The 17,138-nt window shown below is 52.7% G+C and overlaps 9 protein-coding genes across 9 annotated transcripts; 2 read left to right on the top strand and 7 right to left on the bottom strand.

The window, feature by feature from the left end:
* The first annotated feature begins 388 nt into the window (after positions 1-388).
* On the top strand, positions 389-2,748 carry BKA58DRAFT_383051 (transcription factor TFIIF complex alpha subunit Tfg1). The gene has a single exon (XM_046170150.1). The coding sequence runs from the start codon at positions 474-476 to the stop codon at positions 2,577-2,579; it is 2,106 nt and encodes a 701-aa protein (XP_046026511.1). The 5' UTR covers positions 389-473; the 3' UTR covers positions 2,580-2,748.
* Positions 2,749-2,837: 89 nt separating this feature from the next.
* BKA58DRAFT_313022 (major facilitator superfamily domain-containing protein) lies at positions 2,838-4,153 on the bottom strand (the record flags this gene model as incomplete). Its single annotated transcript, XM_046167412.1, has 2 exons — positions 2,838-3,990; positions 4,047-4,153. 2 exons carry the CDS (start codon positions 4,151-4,153, stop codon positions 2,838-2,840), a joined length of 1,260 nt encoding a protein of 419 aa, XP_046026510.1.
* An 849-nt stretch (positions 4,154-5,002) lies between these two features.
* BKA58DRAFT_439012 (uncharacterized protein) lies at positions 5,003-6,316 on the bottom strand (the record flags this gene model as incomplete). The annotated part of the gene is made up of 4 exons (XM_046173638.1): positions 5,003-5,866; positions 5,923-6,140; positions 6,191-6,236; positions 6,296-6,316. The coding sequence occupies 4 exons, from the start codon at positions 6,314-6,316 to the stop codon at positions 5,003-5,005; spliced, it is 1,149 nt and encodes a 382-aa protein (XP_046026509.1).
* A 988-nt stretch (positions 6,317-7,304) lies between these two features.
* Positions 7,305-9,984, top strand: BKA58DRAFT_383046 (uncharacterized protein). Its single transcript, XM_046170149.1, has one exon. The coding sequence runs from the start codon at positions 7,600-7,602 to the stop codon at positions 9,823-9,825; it is 2,226 nt and encodes a 741-aa protein (XP_046026508.1). The 5' UTR covers positions 7,305-7,599; the 3' UTR covers positions 9,826-9,984.
* Positions 9,985-11,301, bottom strand: BKA58DRAFT_383045 (alpha/beta hydrolase fold domain-containing protein). The gene has a single exon (XM_046170148.1). The coding sequence runs from the start codon at positions 11,119-11,121 to the stop codon at positions 10,183-10,185; it is 939 nt and encodes a 312-aa protein (XP_046026507.1). The 5' UTR covers positions 11,122-11,301; the 3' UTR covers positions 9,985-10,182.
* Positions 11,302-11,678: 377 nt separating this feature from the next.
* On the bottom strand, positions 11,679-12,480 carry BKA58DRAFT_439009 (uncharacterized protein; the record flags this gene model as incomplete). Its single annotated transcript, XM_046173637.1, has 3 exons — positions 11,679-11,876; positions 12,097-12,410; positions 12,459-12,480. 3 exons carry the CDS (start codon positions 12,478-12,480, stop codon positions 11,679-11,681), a joined length of 534 nt encoding a protein of 177 aa, XP_046026506.1.
* A 300-nt stretch (positions 12,481-12,780) lies between these two features.
* BKA58DRAFT_439008 (uncharacterized protein) lies at positions 12,781-13,604 on the bottom strand (the record flags this gene model as incomplete). The annotated part of the gene is made up of 3 exons (XM_046173636.1): positions 12,781-12,966; positions 13,060-13,523; positions 13,577-13,604. 3 exons carry the CDS (start codon positions 13,602-13,604, stop codon positions 12,781-12,783), a joined length of 678 nt encoding a protein of 225 aa, XP_046026505.1.
* Positions 13,605-14,616: 1,012 nt separating this feature from the next.
* On the bottom strand, positions 14,617-14,978 carry BKA58DRAFT_401093 (uncharacterized protein; the record flags this gene model as incomplete). The annotated part of the gene is made up of 2 exons (XM_046171645.1): positions 14,617-14,798; positions 14,843-14,978. The coding sequence occupies 2 exons, from the start codon at positions 14,976-14,978 to the stop codon at positions 14,617-14,619; spliced, it is 318 nt and encodes a 105-aa protein (XP_046026504.1).
* A 483-nt stretch (positions 14,979-15,461) lies between these two features.
* Positions 15,462-16,941, bottom strand: BKA58DRAFT_156443 (uncharacterized protein). Its single transcript, XM_046164880.1, has 3 exons — positions 16,430-16,941; positions 15,735-16,327; positions 15,462-15,681 (listed from the first exon to the last, which is right to left on the bottom strand). The coding sequence occupies exons 1-3, from the start codon at positions 16,620-16,622 to the stop codon at positions 15,496-15,498; spliced, it is 972 nt and encodes a 323-aa protein (XP_046026503.1). The 5' UTR covers positions 16,623-16,941; the 3' UTR covers positions 15,462-15,495.
* Positions 16,942-17,138: the final 197 nt, after the last annotated feature.

Below are 17,138 nucleotides of genomic sequence, written 5' to 3'. Positions count from 1 at the left end.
GCGCGTGGCAGTTCTGGCGACTACTATGGGAGTAAGCGATTGAAGGGCCCCAGTTGGTGGATCTTTTAGGAAGACTATTCACACAAGGCAACCATGGGTGAAATGTCTTTGTCTAGCCAAAGCGATCAGGCCTTGGGAGGATTGGATTGAACGTCCACGGTAGTTCTTGCGCATGGATTGCTGGAAGTGCGCGACTCCTGTGGTGGCTCATTCCTGGCGCCGCAACCTTGGAAGCGATGACGAGCTGGATCTGGCAGTCGCTGAGTGGTGGCACTGTTTGGAAAGGCGGAGACGGCTTTCGCTGGAAACGGGCGAGGCGCGCTAAGACACTAGCGTGGAGCTGTGACGTTCGAGCGCGACACAGGCCGAAGTTGAAGGAACTCCTTGGGACAAAGGTGACTGCGTCTCCCCACCGTCACTATCGTCTACCCATCGCCTCTCGCTCGTGTCCCCATCCCACCGTCTGCCTCGACATGAACGGCAACATGAACGGGAACCCGCCGCCCGCCAACGCGCCCGCTGCGCCCGTCGCCGCCAATGGCCAGCAGCCGCCAGTTCGTCGCCGTCGCCCACGTCCACAGGCCGATGTCCTGCGCAAGCCCCGCCGCCCGCTACAGAACATCACGAGGCCCATGGTCTCGTTGTCGCAAATGAACGAGGCCAAGAAGCCCGTGGCCGGGCCCGCAAACGATGGAACGCAGTCCAAAGACGCGTTGCGACATGAGTTTCTCGCCCAAGGCGCCAGCGTCTTCCCGCTTATCGTCAGCCGCAAGGACTTGAAAGAGCTGCGGCACCATGTCATGCGCCTGCAGAGCAAGACCCACGTCGACATCACCGACGAGCAGCAGTTCAAGACGCCCATCAAGCTCCACCGCCGAGATCCCCGCGCGCCCCCAAGCGGTATGGGCTCGACGTACGAGGAGGAAGACACAAAAGAGGACATGGAAGAAATGAAGGAGCGGGAGCGCATCGAGCTGCAGAAGGAGGAGCGTCGCAAGGTTCGCGAGGAGAACCAAGCCAAGATCGCCCCTACTGGCATGAAGAAGCCTCCTGCCTTTCACAAGAAGACGGAGCAGAAGTATCGGCCCGACGATACTCCAGAGGCAAAGAAGCGACAGCTTTTGCGATACGAGGAGACGCTGCCATGGCATTTGGAGGATTTCGAGAACAAACAGACGTGGGTCGGCACCTACGAGTCGGAGCTGTCAGAAACACATGTCATGCTATCGACCACCCGCCCCGGCGACCTCAGCACAGCAATCCAGATGGCCCCTATGGAGCGCTGGTATCGGTTTAATGTTAAGGGCAAAGTCAAGAGTGGCGGCGATGATCTCGATAAGATTCTGGCCAAAGTTGAGAGAGGCGGCGGACCCAAGTTTTTCGCCGAACTCGAAGAACGCCAGAAGCAGCGCGTCAACGCAGAGAACAATGCGAAGATGTGGAGCGGAGTCCGTACCCGTGTCGGCGGCGGCGCAGACGACGAAGGCAGGATCAAGCGCGAGCGCCCCGACGACGACGCAATCGGATTTGTTAAGCGCGAAGCTGACGCGGACGATATCGACTTTAACCTTGAGGAAGACTTTGCCGACGACGAAGAGGGTCTGAATGGTCTCTTTGAAGGTGAAGAGCAGGATGTCAAAGAAGCCGCAGAAAAGCTGAAGCGAGACCAACTGCAGGCTGCTCTGTGGGATCGCCCCGATGAACTGGCCATTGCTATCAAAGAAGAACAAGAGCGGAAGGAGGCTGAGGAGAGGAGGATCCAGGAAAAGGGCACCCGAAAGGCCCTAGTCAAACGCGAAAAACAATATGACTACCTCGACAGCGATCCAGAGAACCCCTACATCACGGAAAGTGAGTCCGACACCGACTCCGAGACGGAGCGTCAACAGGCCAAGGAAGAGGCAGAGAAGAAGGCAGCCGAGCAGAATGGCAAGGCACCGGAAGCTGGTAACGTCCCCTCTGGTGCATCCACCAAGGGCACCAATACCCCCTCGGGTAACCACAAGTCTGGTGAGAGCAAGAGCAAGAAGAGGCCAGGCTCACCCAACCTCTCGGAAGCTAGCGGCAACGAGTCCTCGCGCAAGAAGCACAAGAAGAAGCATGACAAGCTGGCTGATGGATCTCGGAAGTCGTCCCTCGCTAATCTCAAGGGCGCAGGTTCTGGTAGCGACAGCGAGATGACTGACGCCGGCAAGAAGCGGAAGAAGGACAAGAAGGACAAAAACCGCATCATGATTGGCGCTTCTCCGAGTGGAACTCCTGGTGCTAGCCGTGCAGGTAGTCCTACAGCCAGCGGTAGCCGCGCAGGTAGTCCCTCTGCAGCCCCATCACGGCCTTCCCTACCATCTGCCAAGGAGATTTATGAATCGTTGCCACCCCAAGGCATGAACATTCAGAACCTCATTGTCAAGTTCAAGGGTCGTGTTGACAAGACCAACACGCAGGTCTTTATCAAGCTCGTCAAGGCGGTGTCTAGCTTCGACAAGGCCAAGAGCTGGCTTACTCCTCTGGAGAAGATGCCTTCCGATGAGCATATCAACGCATTCATGAGTGCGTCAAACGCACCGAAATCGGCGTAGTCTAAGACCGCTTCTGGTCAGCACATGAGCGAATGTGATATCCAGCCGGTCCCTTGGTAAATTGCATTAGCGTAGGGGGACGAGGGCAATGGCTGGTAATGGGGAGATGCACGGGCACTACTTGCTCGGGTCTATCAGTACATAATACATGAATAGCAGAACATAGATTACTCTATCCATCTAGCGTTTTGTGACACGCCGTTGAGGCTATACTATCATTCTGCATATACTCAAATCCTCTACCAACACTCCTCATGCTTATGGCTCTCTAACCCCACCTTCTCCAGCACACTTCTCACTGCCATCGCCGTCTCTCAACGGACTCTCGTGCCCCTCTTCAGCAGCAACCTCCTCCAATACCTTCTCGTTAGCGTCAACGCCCATTTCTTCATCCCTGGCCACATTTCTCCCATGCATCTCTTTATCTGCCGTCTTACCATCAGCACTGTCCTTATCCTTCTTGATCATGCTCCAGCCACCCCTCCACCCAAACCATCTCTCTTCCCATGGACCCCTAGCAATGATAACAAGAATTGCCGCAGAGATGAAACCCACGCTAGCACTTCCACTTCCAATCCAACCCGCAGCAGCATAAATATGGTTCCCAGCCGCCGTACCGATAAGCTGACCACAGAACGTAGCAACCATGAAGGCAGTATTCACTCCGTTACGTCTCTTGGGCTCAACTGAGTAGATGCTAGAACGATTAGCAATCTGCGCAGTCTGGTTGCCGAAATCCATCAAGAGGGCTTGTAGGACGGGACCTGCGACCGTAAAGGTTCCAGTGTAGGTGCCGAGACAGACACCGAGGAGCGAGCATGTGAGGCCAAAAAGTACAGAGAAATGCGGGACGAAGCGGTCGGTGACTGTACGCGCGTAGATGGGCGAGGCGAGCATGCCTGCTATGCCTATCAGACCGAAGAGACCGATTGTCAGGGATGAGTAGTTGTATGGATCGTTGGCGAGGAGGAACGTCAGCGTTGTCCAAAACGATGTAAAAGGCGCTGAGCAGAAGAGACCAGCTAGACACGCTTGAACAAGAACGGGGTGGCGAAACAGCATTTTGACAATGTCGAGTAGGATTCGGAAGTAGTTCATGCCGGGGTTGGTCGCTGGGTAATCTGGCATGAAGAGCCAGAGGAGGACGAAAATGATGTACTGTAGGGCAAACGCCATCCAATATACTGCGCGCCAGGTAACAAAGTTTGAAATCGTTCCGGAAAGGACGCGGGCAACGAGGACGCCGAGCATGAGGCCGGAGACGACGATGGACAGGGCTGCTGCACGACGTGATGGAGGAGCTAGGTCGCCCACGAGCGGGAGCATGAGTTGTGGCGTCACTGTTGTTACCGCTACGATGAACGATATGGCTGTGAAGGTGCCAAGGTCAGATGTGAGACATAATCCTAGCCTGTTCCATCGTCAGTAGTCTTCTCTCAGCATGCCTCAGATCTCAAGGTAACATACCACAATGTCGCAGTGAACCCTACTAGACCACATACGAAAGGCCGTCGAGGCAACAAGTCTCCCAACGGACACAAGAACAAGAGTCCCGCGGCGTAACCAGCTTGCATAACTGTAGGGATCTGCGCGACTTGCTCATAGCGTACGTTGAATTCTGCAGCTAGTAGGTTGAGGATGGGGTGGTTGTAGTAAAGGTTTGCGACCGTAAAGCCTGCGGCAAAGGCGAAAAGGACGTTCACTGAGAGGATGATGATTAGCTGGAATTCTGCATGGTATTTTCTCGAGGAGAGAACAGGAGAGCTATATTGTAACATAGACTTTGTTCAAATCGAGCTATGACATGCATCTCGCAAAAGGACGTACTGCTCATAGAGAATTGCGGCGGTTTGTCCGGATCCCAGCGACAGTTCGGCGGCGTCCATGTTAAGATTGTGTAGATTCTTCTCCATATTGACTGTTCCTCTTTTTCCTTCCCTATTATGCCTGCATCCTGCTCTGTTCCTTCTCTTGGTGGACGATCCGTTGGTGACGATGCTGCCGTCTGCACTGCGCTTTCGTCGGTAGCTGGTACCATCCCTTGGCCCCCACCATCCTTAAAGTCGACCGTTGACATAATCCGACTCACGTCACACACATGATACACTTCCAATAAGCTATCCAACAAAGAATGACGATACGAACAGTAGCGGCGCGAAGCGTGGTACAGAAATTAGGATGTAGAAGTAAAGCAGATAAGACGCAGAAGAATCGAGATACTGAGAGTCGATGACGGGATCCTTCCTATTTCGACCAAGTTCGGCAGAGATCCATAAATGAGGAGCCGAGAACGGTTTTGAGCGAGGCTGCTATCCCCGGTATCACCGCCAATCAGATCTAGTACGCTACTTGGATGCAAGACATGATTATCGTCTCGAGACTTGAGAACATTGTTGGTATTGCGTCGCACATGCATCTCCCGTCTAGACAATGTCAACGATCTTCTCGTCTTCATCGTCATCAGCGTTTTCCAATTCCATCAGCTTCCCGCTACCACCTGCACTAGCCATGTCTGGTATATCCTCCTCTTCGCCTTCCTCTTTGCGCATGATGACCTGGACCACACGGTCGCATGCTTCTTGGACTGACTCGTCGTCAACATGCATGTGGCACTCTCTGACGATTGGGTATACTTTGACGCGCCTCAGCACCTCTCTGCTTTCTTGCGTTGTACTCAGCAGAAGCAGTGTCTCGAGATGAGTCTTGATGATTTCATGATCCTTCTCGCGCTCCTTGTCCGGCTCAAGGAGTTGTAGCTCATCCAGCATGCCCTCTGTGTCGTCATCTGCGTACTCTTCTGGGCCCATGAGGGGCAGAAGGATGTATGGGAGTAGATTTGCACCGATAGATGGAGGTGGGAGATTCGGGTCGGGCGATAGGTTCGATAGTAGCACCGGATGCGCAGGGACGTGGAAGGCGACGTTCTTAATCGTCGACGCTACGCCAAGACGTCGGATATGCGAGGCGTGGTCTGTGAAGACCTGAATCTTGGTAATAGGGATAACGTTGTCGTCGTGCTCTTGCGGTGTGGTGAGGTATTCGCGGCCTTTGGGAAATTTGGCTAGATCGGCGAAGAAGTACGAAAGGTAGTCGAAATCTGCGTTCTTGTTATACGCGCCCTCTGCGCCCTTAACAAAGCAGTCCATGAGCTGATCCATAGCCCACGTTGACTTGGACAGTTCTTTCGGTATGTCGCGCTTCAACTGCAAGACGCGCTGTAGCGAGTCGTCCTTTGCCATGTTGGCGAGGAGCATTGCGATCTCGTTGGCGTTGGGCTCTTTTGAGTTCTGCAGCAAGTCAGCCCTTGACTGTCCTTGGCTGTATAGAGGGGGAACTGACATACGGTTATCCGTGAAAGGAGCGTCTCGAGGAAGTCATCGTCCTTGGCCAGCGCCTTCTGGACCTCGGCGTCGGCGGAGACATTGATGAGGATGGTCAGGGCGTTCTTCGCTATGGGCGCATAGTCTTTGACGAGTAGCTTCAGGTCCTTAATGGGCTCTAATTGGTTGCGCTTCCATAGGGAAGGGTTCGCCTGTGAGTATCCGAGGAGGTGTTCGGCCGCTGCATAGTGTGAGCTGTGTCTCGTGGTGGGGTGGAGGGGTTCGTTTGACCAGTCTGTCTGATCTGCGTGTTGCCGTGATGCAGGAACTCCACAAGCTGGGATCGAAGTATGAGCTGACGATGAACACCGAAGTTTTGGTTACTTGGCTTCTTACCTCTTCTAATTCTGACGGCATCGTAGCTATGGCTGGCTTCTCGTGACTGTCGTGCGCGATGACGAAGGCCCAACTTTTTCTCGACTGCACATCTCGCTTATCGATAAGCCTAGCGTCCATCCCGCATTTTCGCTGCACGTTGGCGCGAGATGCATGCCAGCTGCCACTGCAGCGAGGTGATACCCGCTGATTGCCTCATCTAATGCATATTGCCCTGCCTATTCTTAACGGAAATGACCTGACCCATTATCATCTTTCGTCCTCCAAGCCCTTGGGTGCTTACCACCACAGCTGCCCAGCAACAGCTCCGTTGGAAGCTCGGCCTTAGTCCGGGTAACTCAGCACAATACCCAGCGACCAAGTCTTGTAATCAGGCCATATTGCACTATTGGCGTCCTGGTCGATTGTACGATAAGCTGCCAGTGCGATGCCTGAGCCAGAGTTGTCTTGGTGTTAGGGCGGCTGCGTACACTTTGACTGCAGCGTGCGAGCCCTTCTTACCGCCGAAGCTTGGTGGCTTCAAGCCGCAGCCCCACCAAACGCTGCTACGCCAGAACAGACCTTCATCCGCCAGCGCTGCATGGCCAGAGCCCGTGGAACTATGAAATCATGTTCACGAGTTCAATTTCGGCTTCAATAATGATGGAGAACCACGCCCTGGTTTTCGTGCTGTCACAGGGCCGGCACGGCAACAGACATCCCTCTCACAGCATTCATGATGGACACCGAAAGTGGCATGTTGGCAAAGGTTTTGAGCGCTCGAAATAGATCGACGACTCGCAGCGGGCCGCCGGACTGGCCACTTGTCACATGCATATGCTACCCCGACGCAGGGCAGGCACATACAATCTACCAATCATCGCCAGATGCACGCATTCTCACATCTCAAGCTAGTGCGGCGGGGATTGTAGCGAGTGAACAGCGTTGGCGCTTACAGCAAGCAGCAGCCAACCACCCAAAATATAACCGCCGCTCACCAACCCTGAGTAGCGCCGAGCCTTACACACGTCTTGATTGGGCCCATCTGACCACCACCTGGCTGAGAAGAGGGTTTTCCTGCATGGGAAGTCGTCTTTGTACCGCTATTGCCCTGGCTGCATGCCACGGCTCTTCCGATGGCTCGGAGTGCCTTGCAGAATGCTCGTCTTATAGTCCTTATCCCCAGATTACCCGAGACGTCGTACTCCCGGTGTTGCTGTTCTCAGTCTTTGTTCCCTTCTCTACACAGCCGGTATCTGTTGTTTGGTCCCGCCAGTTATTTCGGGGTGCCATTGATCAAAAGAGTAGGATAGCAAGCACTCATTATGGCTGGACCAGCACTCCAACTATTTCCTCCTCCTCGTGCTCCAAGACAGACGAGTCCCAACCTGCGACCATCTCTTCACCCAAAGCCAACCAGTCAAGAACCATTAGCAACAGAGAGCGCCGTAAGCGCCAAAACACCAGTTGATCTCCACGGACTCCTCATTCAAGTCAACTCTGTGCCAGTATCACCCTCCAATCCAATGGCGCCCCCGCCGGCCATCGCGGCTCCGCCGAGAGCACATATCCCTAGTCCACAGGTTACAAAAACACCAATGGCAAATGCAACGAGTCGGCCATACTTTGAACCACCCCCTCAGCAAACTGCCTCTCCACAACTTGAACGACAAGAAAGCTTTTACCGTGTACAAGAACGTCATGGCCATGATCAAATCGACGACCAGCAACGCACCGCTAGTCCAGATCCTGCTCGCGCGATTTCACCAGCTTTCTCCGAGGCTCAGACTCTGGTACGAGCAAACAGCTCTGCTACAAGATGCATATCACCGCAAGAAGAGATTCCGATGCGGTCAATGTTCCCAGTCTATGATCCCACAGTCCCTCTTGGACGTCAGCCATATCAGCCAACCCAAGCGTCGCCCACACAAATACCCCGAACCCAAATCAGTCGTTCACCCTACTCTTCCGAGTCGTATGTCCCTCACAACAATGTTCGCTCGAGCGGCTCGACAGCTCCTCCACCACCAAAGCCCTTCTTTACGCCATCCAACCTTCTAGACAATCTCTGGCTAGCCACTAATGGACAAGAACAACCCAGTGTGCAAATTTATACCCTGCGAATGCATCGAGCAACAGCATCAAACCCGACGATAACATTTGGTACAACGCCATCCTTACCGTTCTACTCTGTAGCACAGTCAAATCTTGCAGGCAACCACGAAGTACCCAGCATCATGAATGAGCTGCTCATTCAACGACATCACCCCACCCAGCCGCGAGTCTTACCAATTGCTCATCTCGATCTTATTGCGCCTCCGTCACTAGACAATGGAGCATTCAGCCCACAACAGCAAGAGGATACCACACTCCTTACTAGTATATACCCAAAGCTGGCTGCTCTTCAGGCGCTTGATGCAGCTGCTAACTCTCCTGCCGCCTCGCGTATTGCGCTTTCTGATCCTGGCGCTCAGTCACCCGCTGCGCAGCGTCTGGCTGAAGATGTTCTAGCCGGTACTGCACAGCGTGAGTGCTGCGCTCTCGCCTGGACGAGGGACAACCCTCAACAACAAGCAAATCCTTGGGCGCAACATATGCCGTCGGAGGGTTCATATCAGCTTCATCATCCAACATTGGGCACCTTCCCTATCTCCCTAGAAGGTGACTGTTCCGTCATCAACGCACCTTCGACAAGACCCATCACGGCGTTCTACGGGCATAATATGCCCATGACACCACAAAGTACTGGACGGAAGCCAGCCTGTATCACTGTGCTGAACCCATACGTTCTCTCTCCGACGACCCCCCGGACAAATGCGTTCTCTCCGCTTCCACCACCCCCGCGAATCGATGGCACGCGGCCAGTCTCTATGACACCTTCTGAGATGTCTGTTGGCCAACTTCCTACGACCACCGACGCTACTGCTGACGATGCCATGCTCGCACGTCTTGACTTCGCAAATGACGCTCTCATTCTCAACCTAGGTGCCTTGACACGTTTCGGCAATCCCTTCTTGACCGATGTTCTTACGTCTACGCTTCTGGCGGTCGCAGTAGCGGAAGCTACGCGCGGCCGCAAAACACGCAATCGAAGCCAAGAAAACTTTGAGCCACCACCACCAAGCTTCACGCTGAACAATCAAAAGGAAGACACAGCAAGAGCGTTCAAAGACTCCTTTGTCGAGGGTTTCCAGGGCATCGGCGGGAAGTCGCGCCCGCCACTCTCGGGTAAAGGATTGAAGAAGTTCGCTTCTAGTCTAAAGAGTACAACTACAACTCGTAGCGAGAGTGCGAATGGAAGTTTTGACAAGGACATTGAGTTGGGAGAGTGGTATGGCCAAGACAAGCACACGAAAGCGAAAGCCACAAAATCGGAGAAAAAGGCGAAGAAAGCGAGTGCTGATGACGAAAGTAAACTACCGCTGGTCGCACGCACAGTCATAACGGTGTTGACGTTTGCGTTCAAGGCCGTGGTGTTCATACTGAAGATAGCGTTCAAGATTGTTGCTGGTGTTGTGGTCATGATCACGAGGAATTTCAGCAAATTATAGGGCGTCAGCAGACGGACGGGCTATTTCTTACGATTGATGGGTTTTGGATCTTTTTCCTACTGCATGATACCATTCTTACTACATTCGCTGGATACCATTTAGACCGCGCTGCACGCGTGGCGCATAGTAAATTAATTTCAAACGTACGACTATTACGCATTCTCAATTACTTGAGGTGGTCATCGAGAACCAAATGTGAAGTGGTGATATGTTAACTATGAGGTCTGATTGTGATTGAACATGTGCACCAAAGACTGGTTGGACGAGCCTGGCAAGAGCAAACCAAGCAACGAACCCAGAGCATCGAGACGCAATCTGGGCGGGAGTCCAACACCAGCATAGCATGTACCGACGCAGTTACGCAGCACCAACCATCATGTACTCCTCGCTCTCCATTTCGTCCATGAGATCGTCCAGAATGTTGTCAGCATTTCGGAATATGTAGCTCATGGGCCCTTCGCCACTCTTCAAGTGCAATACGCTTCCTGGCAACATCTCCTTGGCCTTCTGGGCCATGGCGACGGGACAATTCTGGTCCTCCTGACCATGCCACAAGGTAAGCGGTACTCCGTTCTCTCCAACGTATAGATGTCCGAACTCAAAGCCCCAGTCGCTGCCGCTCAATTTGGCTTCCCAGCTTGCGCCTTCGCTTCCCTGGTGGAACGATTCTCTAGTCATGGCTACGTAGATGGGCCAGTTGGTGGTATCATGGATAGCTTCTTGGTCGGCGGGGTGACGGCTCCGGATCTCCTTGGCAATGATGCCCTCCAGGACTTTCGGGTCGTCATCGCGACTTGGCTTACCGATGGTGCTCTCGAACAACGTGGTGGTTAGCCCGTTGACCCACGGCGCTGCCCAAAGGACGATGCGCGAAGGTAGCAGCATGCCAGCTGTGCCGAACTTGACAGGGTATAGACCGCTGACGATACTGGCCCCCAGCAGACGGTCCCTCGACACCTCCTTGACGCAGGCCAGTACATAAGGCGCGCCTCCCGATACACCTAGTACGTAGAAGTTGTGGATCTTGAGATGGTCGGTCAGGGCGAGTACGTCGGTAGGCCAATCAAGGATGCGACGATTGATCTGGAAGGTCGACTGGCCGCTGCCAGGACGGTCGGGTGCGATAATTCGGACGTTGTGTAGGGCGCAGGCCGAGTGCCATAGCTTGCCTTCGTAGCGCGAGGATTGGCAGCCATGCATGAAGACTATCGTCTTCTGTGGCATCGGGCTGCCGTAGATAGCGTAGGAGAGGGTACGGCCATCTTTGAGCTTCATGCGCTCATTCTCCTGCTGCATCGTATGCGTTGAGATTAGTATTGGGTCGCGAGGGTCGCTGGCTTGGTCGTTGCAACTTCTACGGGGGATGGAGGGGCGCGCAAGGCCACATTGCCTTCGCCGCCTGGGGTAAGCGCGACCGGCAGCGCATGGTGAAAGGTTGTTTGCTTTGAGGGATATACAAGCAGATCGACGATACGGGTGAGTTGTGCAGAGCGGGGGATACCACGGGGTGAGCTTTGTTTAGGCCTCGCTAAGCTGCACTACGGCTGTGACGGGCATGGCCTCCGAATATCTCGCCTACTAGTCCTGACTTCACATGCGTCTCCAAAGATATTACACCAACATCGTTTGGATCAGCGACTCTAACTAATGCGTGGACGTGTGATCCCATCAAGGATGGTGTCCAGGTCACCTGCGCCCTCGCAGCCGGATAGCCGCGCCTTTGCTTACATCCCCACTCACGCCACGCAGACGAAAACGGGTCAAGAAAGAGACCATTACAAGGCCACCAAGAACTCCATGCAAGCATTCAAATACCCATTGCGTCCAAGATGCCTGAAGCGCCAATGGTGCTATTACTTCTTCTTCATATAGAGCGGGCGAAGCAGAGCCTTGACAAACCCGTCCTTGGCCAGGTCCAGAGGAAAGATGCGGCTCTTCAGCGTGTATGCACCGGAGAGCTTGTAGTTCTTGAAGACAATGACATCGTAGCGCTCGGGATTGTTTCGATGGTCCAGAATGTTGAAGATGTTGACGTAGACGTGTGAAAGAGCCTACGTGGATATGTCAGCAGAGCTATGCGACTGTGGAGAAAACAACGTAACCTTCTTGCATTGTGTATTGAACTGATGAGATATTCTATTCTACGTAAGTCTCTACCTAACTATATAGACTTCTACAACAAAGAATAGTTGTAGATCAAGCAGAACAAAGGGTGTTTGAGCCTGAAACTCAACATTGTGGTATGGCAGGCGGTGTAGGTTCGATCTTGACATCACGACACAGCTCCTGCCAATTTTCCAGCTTCGACTTGTCAAGGCCGTAGTGTCGAGACACCTCGAACTCAACAACCTCCGCGCGACGACACTTCGCTTCGTTCTTGGACCAACCTTGGTGGATCGAAAGCTTGCTGAGTTTCGCTATAAGATCGTCCTCGGGGTCTGGGACAAATCCATTGAACTGTTCTTGCGAGAAACAGTCACGAACTTCGTCAGAGGAACCATCGTCGCTTGGAAGAGGAATACTACGTTCGCTCGAGGAAGCAGAAACAGTTATTACAGCTTCAGGCACAATGGAGACGCCTCCCTCTGTTCAATGTGAGCATATCGCTATTGCTTGTTATGTACGCTACTCACTAGCGCGATTTCCGCGAACCATCTTACAGGGTCAGTAGTGCGCGGAACTGCGGCGATGTCGCCAATAGTGCCCAGGTGGTTTCCGGAGTATCGCGCCACACTAACCAAGAGCGACGTTGGGACTGTTGTGCACACGACGAAAAGAAAACGCTAGAAAGTGTAAACCCAATGTTTACGTGTCGCCGAGCAGCCGCTGACTCATACAAACAAGTGACTATCTTTTAGTCCCCTTTCCCCTCGCACGCATGTGGTGTCGTAACCCCCTGATATTGCTTCTGTTCGCAAGTGCAATTACGGCTCACGTGTATTCCGTCGACCTCCATCACAACTTCCTTAACAACACTTTGATGAAGCCATCTTTCTTCGCCTTCTTCAAAGGAAACACCTCGTCCGGCCATGTGTACTGATGGAACTTGTGGTAGTTTTTGAATCGGATCACTTCTACGCCGATGTTACGGTGGTCGATAAGGTTGATCAGATTGACCAGGACGTTCCGGCCGCCAAGCACCTACCCAAGGTTAGCAGCTGACTCTGTATCGCTTGCAAATCTGCTTCCCTTTCTGCACTGTGTTATACTGTCTGGTGGATCGCTGATGTGTACCTCACGGCAGAGCTTCTGCCAGATCTCTAGCTTTGTCGTATCCGTTCCATATGCGTAGCCGAATTCCTCCTCCTGACATTCAGCCCAACGTCTTTGCCTCAATCTGTGGCCCCAGTTGCGCTGTGCTGCTAGGCGATCGAAATTGCTCTTGATTCCGACCGTGGGATCGTGTACGAAATTTTCGAACTGCTGGAACCATGCGCCGCCCTGGTTTGGGGTATCGGTATGCGCATTAGCGACCGCGTCAGCATTGTTTGACGCTGCTGAGGCCGCCTGCAAACTGGTCCACTGCTTTCTTCGAAGTTTATCACCCCAGTTGCGCTGTGAGGCCAAACGATCGAAGTTGCTCCTGGTGCTGGCGCTTGTGTCATATACGAAGGGTGCAAACTTCTGGAACCATATGGCAATCTGACCGACATTCTGGGCATTTGAGTCGTTCGCGGTCGCGGCAGAGGCTGCAGAGTCTAAACATATTGATCAGAGTTCGTCTCGTAGGGTGTCACGGCAGTATACTCACTGGCGTGGCCGGTATGATGACGGGACATGGTGGAAAATCTCGTGGGGTAGCTAAGCTTCTAGAGCGTAGACAACAGCCTGATACTCTTTAAATCGATACTTGGGTGCATACGGGGAGCTGCAGCAAACCGAGATAAGCAGACAATCGAACCATTCAGGACGTGGAAGACCCGAGATCCCTGGCGCCACGTCGGCAACGAGCTGGGATATTCTAATACCATTTCCTACAGACATGGTTGCATATAGTTTCATGCTACAGCTAGTGGTTCTGAGCTGTCATTATCGAATGGACACTAATTACGTTGATTGGCTGCTGGATAGTGGAAGTCACCGTGCCGCATGCACGCATATAAGTACAGCAGGGTGAGTAAAATCAATTCATTACTATTGGTACTCGCTGATGATCGTCATTTTCTTTAGCCTTGTAAGTGAGGGCTACCTAAGTAGACTCTGCCATCTGCTTAGCGATCCGCGGGGATGCAAAATAGGTAATTAGGTAGCTTTCGAACAGCTCAACCGCCACAACCTTCGTATAAGAGCTGAAACGTAACTCGAGCTGATTGTAAAGCCAAACGCGAGCTGCGACAACCAGGGCAGAGGTAATGCTTCCACCTATCCACTTTGCTGAGGAAAGAGCTTCTTCAGAAAGATTGGTAAGAACGTGTTCTTCTTCACGTACTCGATGGGATACATGTGAGCGTGGTAAGTGTAGTCTCGAAACTCCTCGAAGCTTTCAAAGGGCGTGACGATCGCGCCGTTGCGTTGAGAGTCGAGCAGATCATATATGTTGACCAAGATGATTTCCAACGCCTATTCATATAGGTGAGTTCCTATCTTTCATGTCATGGAAGTTGCGCATACCTCCATGCAGCCAGGAACACTGTCCGGGATTGGATCGATGCTGCAAAGGCGACAGAAGTCTTGCCAACAAGCTAGATTACCCAGATCGCTGCCTATGTGGGCCTCCCAATCGGCATCGAAAATCTTAATCCTGACCTTGCGGCGCTCTTCACGACTCCAGCGCGTGTGTCTGCACAATCTTCAGAACTCGTTCTTGAAGCTCGCTGCAGGATCGGGGACGAAACCCTTGAACTGATGCCATATGTCACTCGCACAGACGCCGCCACTGTCGCTTAGGGTGAGCGTAGCATTTGAAACCGAAGTACCAGCAGCGTCCTCGGTGATAGTACTGGTGGCTGGCTTGGGGAAATCTGAGAGAAATTCTGGGAAATGTCAGTTTTTGTAAAGTCCCAGGCTTTTTACTCACCGAAAGCGCGCCAGGTGTACACCTCGCCAAAGCACTCATGCCAGCGATCATTCCAGGGTTCTTCTCCGCCAACCCAACCCATCATCCTGGCTAGAAGACCGAACTGGCGCTTGGTAGAGTCCTGAACATCGAGCATGAAGACGCTGTCCTAAGCCCATTGGCGAAACAGCGACTGATAGACATCTGAGGCGATTATTTTCAAAGTCATAGTGAGTTGCTGTCGTAGTTACTTGCGTTGACGGCTGCGTGGTGTGTCGTGACTTAGAGAGAGCCAACTTGGTCGAACAAAAAGAAGAACAAGATACCCATCAGAAGTGTTCTGATGGTTTGTGTGAGCGGTGAAGGATGAGCGAAACTTTAGGGGCGATGAACGGTGAAGGCACGCAATTGGCATGATAGGAACGCCAGAAGCTTCTACACGAAATGTTTTGTCACTGCAGAACGCGATGAAGTTTCGAAATTATTCCGATTGGCTAAAGAAGAACGGCAACCATGTGCCGAATTTATGACGTCTGGTGGTCACTCCAATCAGAGGCTGCATAGCATCGCGAGCACCATCTTATTCCCAAAATCTGATGTACCATGAAATACCCAGATCCAAGAAGCCACACGCATGTCTGATTACCCTTGCAGATCTAAGTTGATCATTGCAATTACAATTTAGACAGCAAAGCAGCCATGCAGCCTTCACCAGCCTTAGCACATTGCCTCGGAAAGGTGCCCTTCTTGCGGACGCTTTGGCGAAGCTCATGGATGGTCTTGTATGTGATGATCTCGATCTTCGGGTTGCGCATGTGGTCGATGACGCTATAAAGATTGACTTTGAGAGGCCGAAGAGCCTATATGTTGTCAGCAGCGTACTTCCGTGAAGGCTCAGATGTTATATGCTTACGTTCTTTGCCTGTGTAACAGACAAAGGCATCTGCTTGATGTCCATTTTTTGACATAGGAACTGGTAATATTCAAGCTTGTCAACGTCGTCCGCACCCCAGTAGAACTCAACCTCGCTAGTGAGCAGCTCGACTAGGTGCTGACGTTTGATACGTCCCACCCAGCCTTTGGTGCGAGCTAGGCGTTCGAACTCTAACTTGAAGGAGGCACTCGGGCGGTGCACGAAGTTGGTGTATTCACCCCACGCTGGGTTTTCGTCCAACTCTAGCGATGAAGCCTCTGACTCAGCATCACTGTGCTCTGTAGCCGTGTCCGGGATCTCAACGCCTCCAGAAATCTCCTCCAGGGACTTGACCGTATCTAGAGACAGTACGCTGGTTTGTAAGTCGGTGCTATTCTCGGCTTCGTGTAGCTGGTCGCTGTTGATTGACCTCACACTTTCGAAAGAATCTGCCCATGAGGTACGTGAGATGACCGAGAAAGACGACGCATCCGAACCAATGGAGAGACTTCGCATACGGTCTGTGAGATCGAGCGCACCAGCTTGAGCAGTGATGTGCTTAACTACAGCCCTATGGGTTGTTGTTGACTTATCTGATGCCATACATTAGTAATGGTTTGCTTGTCACTAACTTTCCAACTTCCTCACATCATCAAGAAACCTTGGAAGCATCAAGCGGAGCGAGCTGAACTTACTACGGATACCCCATGCGTATGTCTCGTTGAAACACGCTTTCCAGTGATGACACCAATCCACATCACCGCCGGTCCATCCCTTTGCCTTCGCCAAGCGCGCGAACTCGGCCTTGGGGGAGTTGTTGTCATCGATGACATGATCAATTTCCTTGGCCCATGCTTCTAGAAGGTACTTCTGGGTACTGGCAGTCATACTGGTAGCAGCAGAAGATAGCGCGTTGATACAGCTCCCGTCCGCTGGTGTTGCGATGCTCTTGAAGTGTAGCTGGTGAGATGGTGGGGGTTGGGCTCAACAATGAGTAAGAGACAACAGCGGGAAGGGCCGCGAAGAACGCGCCAAGTAGTTGAGGGAGGGAGCTGTGTGGGTGAACGAGGGGCTGCAGCGGAACTCTCCCAGGGTTTCGAATACGCGCTCACACGTGGTTGCGAACCTTGAGATCCGCATTCGGTTAGCGTTTGATGCCGGATTACCTAGGTACGGCCTATTCGCGCCAAGGAGGGCGTTTGCAAAGCACACTCTTTACTGAATTCCAGTCAATTCTTTGACAGACCGCACAATACCAGAGACACATTGATGTGGTAATTGCTCCTGCTGTAACATCATGGGTTACTAAGATGCGAAGGCCATCCAAGATGTCCGCCAGTGCTTACATGCCGCGATACATCCAAGCCACATCGCTTACGTGCGTGTTCTGCCGCGAACACAGTC

The sequence above is a fragment of the Alternaria rosae genome (assembly GCF_020736505.1).
Source record: "Alternaria rosae strain MPI-PUGE-AT-0040 chromosome Unknown BKA58scaffold_4, whole genome shotgun sequence".
Classification (NCBI taxonomy): Eukaryota; Fungi; Ascomycota; class Dothideomycetes; order Pleosporales; family Pleosporaceae; genus Alternaria; species Alternaria rosae.
Note: the sequence above shows the minus strand (reverse complement) of the source record. Positions and strands in the feature narration are given on the sequence as shown.